At 46.8% G+C, this 6,956-nt stretch overlaps 1 protein-coding gene across 1 annotated transcript in view; it reads left to right on the forward strand.

Moving 5' to 3' along the window:
- LOC149345344 (uncharacterized) overlaps positions 1 to 3,681 on the forward strand; it is a 29,042-nt gene extending 25,361 nt beyond the window's left edge. The window contains exon 4 of the mRNA XM_089546595.1: positions 3,346 to 3,681. Within this exon, the coding sequence (XP_089402721.1) occupies positions 3,346 to 3,552 (207 nt within the window). The 3' untranslated portion in view covers positions 3,553 to 3,681. The remainder of the gene's footprint in view (positions 1 to 3,345) is intronic.
- The last annotated feature ends 3,275 nt before the right edge of the window (positions 3,682 to 6,956 follow it).

Below are 6,956 nucleotides of genomic sequence, written 5' to 3' on the forward strand. Positions count from 1 at the left end.
TTGATGCCCTCAGTACATGTGCAGTGGATGGAACATATGCAAGACCTCAAATGGTGCTAGTTACTTTAGTTCAATTTAATTTGGTTCTTTGCATCTGCCCATTGGTGTGACAGATTCCAGTGACAGTGAGTGCATGGGGCAATGAAATGCAAGAATAATCTGCATGATGTCATTAACTCTTTCATTACCACGGGAAAAAGGACTTTTTTTCACCGGTCTCGGACAAATATTTCTAAAAAAATTGTGATGGGTCGAAGTTTACGAATTGCATAACAGTGATTGAAATAGAATGCGCTTTGTAATCAAATTTATTTCAATACAAATACTTGTTTCAAATATTGCAAAAAAGTCGAAAAACAACAAAAAGTTAAAAATAAATGAAAAAGTTTGTATTTGCATGAGGTAACTCTCCAAAATAATTTATCAAAAATTCTAGAAATTACAAAATGATTTAAATTCTTTTTATCACTTGGCACTAAAATGTAAAAGTTATAACTCAAATACTTTTCGAGCTAGAAATTTTTTTCTTTGCGCTCTTTGAAGAGCCTGATCTCGGTGTATCCGTGATATGATTTTTACAGTCTGACAGAACATTTGGAAATATTATGTTATGTGCCGAAATAAAGCTTGATAAAGGTGCTTTTTAAAAATACAAATTGTATTTAATATCATTTCAGGAAACACCGAGAAAATGATACAAAAACAATTATTATTCAAATACAAGTATAGCTGCCATAATATTTGGCATGATCTCAATATGAAAATTAAAAAAAGGCAATGAACTGCTGTAAAACATGCAGACTCTCTTCGCCATTCACTGGAAACAAACTGATACTCGATCCGTCGAAAATATCTCCTGCCGATGCAGTAGAATCACGTGCAGCGGGGCTTTTTTCGAGCGCACACCGTCCCCGCACTCGACACCATGCTTTGAGCAGCCTACACTGTAACCTCTGCTTCAAGGGCATTTCGGAAATTCGTGCCTTGTGGGGAAATTGCAATCTACGCAAAAAAAAAAGGAAACTAGTTTCTGAACAACAAACCAGATGGCACTGCATCACTGTAGAGACTTCATAGCAGCATTGTGCCCGTACAAACGTACCGGAAACCAAAAGCAAAACAACGTTCCGAGTTCTTCTGTTTCATCAGTTTTGAGCGTCGGAATTAAACTCCGACGATGCAATATCGTCGTCAGAGACCCTGCTACTCGATGCATCGAAAATATCTCCTGCCGATGCAGTAGAATCGTGTGCAGCGGGTTTTTTTAGAGCGCGCACCCTCGCCGTTCTGGGAACACCCTACACCGTACTCTTCGCTTCAAGGTCATTTAAAAAATTTGCGCCTTGTGACAAAATTTTATTCTACACAGAAAACGAAACTGTAGTTTCTGAAGAACAAACTAGGCGGCGCAGCATCACCATACCGGGTCCATAACAGCGCACTGGTTCGTACAGACGGACCGGGAACAAGGAAATAAACGAACAGGCCAACGTTTGAGCTTCGGGAACCAAATCACACGATGCAGCCTCGTCGTCGCAGTCCCTGCTACTCGATGCATCAAAAATATATGTTGCAGACAAAGCAGAATTGCGTGCAACCGGGTTGTTTCAAGCGTGTGCCATTCCCAGCGTTGACGTCCTGCTGCTCGGAGCGTTCAACACTGCACCCTCAACTTCAAGCACATTTCAAGAATTGCCACCTTGCAGCAAAAATACAAATTACGCAGGAAATGAAAGTTCAGTGTGTGAGCAACAAACCAGATGAGTCAGCAAGTCCATAGTGGCTGTGGTTGCGCTGCCATAGCAGTTCAAATTTTCCAATCACTGGTGATCAAAGCCTAGTGGCGTGTTAGCGAGAGCGTTAAATTACCCCCTCCATGGATGAGGAAACACCGTGCCACCTTATATGCATTCTGTAATAGGGCTTGCAGTTACAGAGACAGTTGCACAAAACTCTTCGCGCCTGAAATGTGCCCCTTAAGTCATATGTGCTAGATGTTTTTTTTTTCTGTGCCTCATATTTATTTATTTATTTGTACCTCAAAGGCCCCATTGAAGAGGTATTACATGAGTTTATTTGCATTATATTGCAAATATAGGTTGGGAGCCTGATAAAAATTGTGCTGTTGTGGTCAAATGAGTGTTCCACTGCAGCGTGGAAACCGCCTGTTTGCATGATTATACTGTGTTGCTGCCCTGTTTCAAAACCCAGTGCCACTGGGGTCCAGCGTCCCATTGCCACACCTGATTACGGGCCCAGTATGCCACTGTAGGCTAGGATGCGGTATAGTGGGCCCATAATCGGGTATGGCAATGGGACGTCCCAGCATGCCACTGTAGTAAGGGACGCAGCGTACTGGAGTGCTTCATACCAGGCAACACTGGTTGCACGGAGGAAAAAAGAAGGCAGGCCCGGAATAAATAAATTATAGAGTACCGGCAGTCAGTAAAGAAAGCTTGAAAAAGTAAACGAAAATTGTGGCGGGGGAAAAAGCAGGTAATGGCTGGAGTCGAACCAAGTACCGCCTGACACCGCAGCGACAACTGGACGAAACTCTATCTCGTTTCCATGTCAGGTCTTACTGCGTATTGTGGCACTGCAGAGTCATGTCTTGAAGTGAAGAAATTGCAGCCACCGCTATACGGTTACCGTTGAAGCAGCACTAAAGCTGCTTGCGGACTCTCAGGATTTGTCCCTGGTTGTTCTGAATCTTCATTAACACTTCTTTTTGGGCAAGTTGGTTCATATTTGAAAACTTTAAAAAGGCGCAAATGTCTTGTGTCTCGTCTCTTGTACTTTGTGGTTGTGTGTGTTTGCGCCTTTTTAAAGTGTTCTGAATCTCTCTTCGCGCAGTAGAATGTATGTTGGAAACATCTTATCATGTCAATTTTCATAGCGCCCACAGTAGGCTACTGTATTACTGGAGCAATACAGAACTGCACGAAGACGGGGGGACAAAAGAAGGCACGAATACACACACACAAAGTGCAGTGTGTGTGTGTGGCTTCTTTTGTCCCGCTGTCTTCGCACAGTTCTGTTTTGCTCTAACTTTGAACCGACTAGCCTAACATCATGTCTTCAATACATTTCTTCTGCTCTGGGCTCTACCGCTCTTCCTATGAACAAGGGACAAGTGGCAACCACCTATATTAACCTCATCGCGCTGTCAACGTGCCAGTCAAGAGTCTGCGTTTTGTGTGTGTGTATTCGTGCCTTCTTTTGTCCCGTTGTCTTTGCGCAGTTATGTTTTGCTCTAACCATGAACCGACTAGCCCAACATCATGTCTTACTTCAATGGATTACTGCATGCAGTTCTTGTTTTAAGGTGTCTGTGTGGGGGTGCAGGTGGGCGCACCCCCGGAGGTGGCTCTGCAGCAGCAGCAGCAGCCCCGGTGCCTGGGCATCGACGGTGTGCCCTTCCAGCTGAACGTGGCCCAGCCCGTGGGTGATGTGGACGCGTTGTTGCGGAGGCTGCGCACCATGGGCGCCGACCTTTCCTGGACAGAGTACGACTACGCCGCCGAGAGGCGCATCCTGAGGGACTACGCCTAGCAAAGTTTATTTGACCCAATAAAACGCTGGTTGCTGTTATGTAAGCATTTCTGCTGCCGCTGTTTGGTAACGATGACATGAGCATCTTCGACGGAAGCATAAATGAGTTCACACGAGTTATAAAGCTCTGCTTCGAAACCTGTTCATTTTTTACGCTGGCCAGTTCGCGTTGGCTAGCACGTGCCAGGAAACTGCCAGCCTTGGGGTGGGGGATGGTTGCACAGGGGGAGAAGAGGACACCAACCTGCTCCATGCTTGCTTATGTGCACGCCCAGTGCATGAAAGAGATGAACTCGTAAGCCAGGAGAGCCCCAGAACGAGAGCTGAAAGCTGCTGCCATAGACGGCAGCCCTGAAGATCAGCGGGCCCTCTTCGCATAAGTGTGCTTGCAATAAAGCCCGAGAGGGGGCTCGACCTGTGTTCTGTGTCAACGTTTTTAGATCCCTATCTGTTTGCAAGCTCCCCCGCGCCGCGCCCGAGAAAGCGGCCCCCGTCCGCTTCCACTCACCACGCGGCGCTGCTGTCGCTGTCGGCCTAGGGTGCCTCGATGCGCGCGCGCCCCCTCTAGGGTGGAGTCACCCTTTGGGAGGGCGAGTGCCGCCTCGCCGGCCGTGACAGTCCATCGGCGGCCATTTTCATGCCCTTTCTCGCGGCGGCGCGGCGGCCGTAACACGTGCGTTCGCTTTGTCGCCTTTTCTCTTGGTGCTGACCGGGCGCACATCGAAAAATGCCGGGTTGTTGTGCGCCGCAGTGCACCAACCACTCCAGAAATGGATGGAGAATATTTCAGTTCCCGAGGGACCCCAAGAGAAGGCTGCTTTGGACAGTAAATACCAAGCGCGACAAGTGGCAGCAGACAAACACATCGTGCATTTGCAGCATGAGTAAAACTTTCCTTCGTTCGCCATAGGATTCGCATGTGCGTGCCGTTGAGGTACGTAATTTATTTTTATTGAGAGAACGTGTGGAAGGTCTGAACAGGGAAATGTAAATATTATCGCTCTGAAATTAAGTGCCGCTGGGGATTAGCAGCTTGGTGCACAGGGATTGTGTGGCGAATTTGGGAGCAAATTAAATTGCTCACAGAACAAGTATCGCTGCCCGGAAAGTTCCGCACCTTCTAAGTAAACAAAAATGCCCGCATTCACTCGACGAGATGGACTGCAAAAAAGAAAAAAAAAGGGCGTTGTTCGAGTATTTTGCTTTGAATGAGACTTTCTCGCTGAAAAAAGTTTGAGGCCTGTTTTTGGTGCGCTTGCTGTTCTGACTCACTGACTGCATTTTAACTTGAAACAATGAACATGAAATCTCTTCACAATGGCCAAACAATTCTCCTTCATAGTAAAGTAAAGGAAAAGTGTCCATTTCGATTATGGGGGCACTTAAGCAATCCTTGTGATGTATAAATGCGAGAGCGTTACTTGTCGCTGAATGTAGGGTTGCGGCGAAATGCTACTGCAATGTTTAGTGCGGCTACATAATTTTTGCGAGGTTCTGAAAGTTGCTGATTATGAGGTCGCGACAAAGCGAGACGACCATGCTCTGCCGCCTACGGCCACACTTTGCTGTCTCGCGTAATGATGTGGACGCGAGTGATTGAACTTCAGATGGTGAAGACGGCATAGCACCGCAACCTCGCTCTCCGAAAACTGAAGGCCAGCGGATGTTGGCCGCGGGGATTTTCCTTTTAATGCACTCGGTAGCTGCAGGAATATTCCCGTGTCTGCTCGCTCCTTCCTTCACCATGCCGACAGGTTTAAACTTGTGCATTCTCACCCACGCGGTGACAATACACTCGTCATAACCCCCCCCCCCCCCCCCCCTGGGTTAATTGCAGGGAGGGAGCCCTGCCGCGCATTCCTGGCACGCATTCCTGCCACGGCGACGGCGGGCTTTTCGCACAACGAGCCAAGGAATGCGAGAGCTGCACTCGCATTAAAACGTTTAGCGACAGCCGTAACAGTCTGCCGACTGCAGCTCACATCGGTGATGCCACCTTCCTGAATTCATTGCTCGATATGAGATGCGCGGAAAGCCGCTTATAGTACACATGGCATAATTGTGCCCCTGAGCTTGTTAAAATAAAATTAGTTGTACTCTCCTAAAAATTTTATAACAGCTGAGAAAAAGTGAATTTGGTCGATTAGTCATCCATGCGAAAATAAAGCTTCACTTTTTCAGTGCATTCTGCATAGGCTTTTCTTGGTACCTACTATCACTTATTGGAGCGTTCTTAATTATTTGAACAATTGAGTGATTGAATGCAATCTACCTGCTTACGATATTGCTGTTATTATTTATTTTAATCCTGCAGTTAGGTTCCTAGTGCGCTCTATGAACTCTTTCCAATCCAGCACCCGAGTCGTCGTGTGCGAGGAGAAACGACCGTCCAAATCCTAAAATATTTGGACAGTTGTCCCTTACAAGCCTATTCTGTTGCCACTTCATTAGAAAAGGCGCGAAACGCAGTTGTGTTTTCTTTTGATCGCGAAGACAAGCGCGCTTTTGCAGCAGGAAGTGCACAAAGCCTGTTGGCGCACGCCCCGCGCCTTTGAAGTGGGCATGGCAATGGCGGCCGCCGTAGCAGACGACGCAGTTGTCTTCACCCTCAACGGAGCGCGCGCGCATCGAGGCACCCTATGTCGGCCCGGAGGCGCCGGAGCGCTCGTGCTTGGCAGTTGCTGTGACAGCCTGTTCTCATCCGCGATAACATTGGGAGCGAACACGTCGAACTCAAATTTGCTGTACTTTTGGAGCTGTCACGTTGAAACTTCAGCCTCATGGTTAAAGAAATGTTTCACCTGGCTAGTAAGGGTGAGATAAAGAGCAGGCTGATGCCAGTTCGCAAAAAACCAATCGTTTGCATTGCGCTTTATCGCATCACGTTTGCGACGTTTAGCGCTTATGATATGCGTATGTTGGAGTAGTGCTATCAATATTTCTTCGGGAGAATGCACGAAACATTAATGAAAGGATAAAACTAGCGATGTTCCGCTTCTAGATCAGTCACGAAATTCCGCGCTATATTATCAACGAAGCACCGCACATGCGAGCAGCATTTTGCACGTTCTTTAGAATTCCAATTTCAGAGAACACAAGTATAAATGCAGACACACTTAGCTGGATGCAGGGAGGGAATAACTATAGAAGAGCTTTTTATTTGCAATGATAGCACAGACAGGAGCAGCGTACTGCACTTTCATTTTTAGAATGTTAATTTCATTGAACACAGACAAGCATTAAATGCAGACACACTAAGTCGGAAGCACGGAGGGAATGGCTACTTGAAGGCGAGCTTTTTTATTTGCAATGACAATATTTCTCTGTTCTCTAGCCGACGGTTCACGTCTCTCGCCTAGAAGTGGATGCGTGTCACTATGACAAAATGCAGCACTTGGCATGTA

This window comes from Amblyomma mixtum, chromosome 5 (assembly GCF_055824585.1).
Source record: "Amblyomma mixtum isolate Tamu chromosome 5, ASM5582458v1, whole genome shotgun sequence".
Taxonomy (NCBI): Eukaryota; Metazoa; Arthropoda; class Arachnida; order Ixodida; family Ixodidae; genus Amblyomma; species Amblyomma mixtum.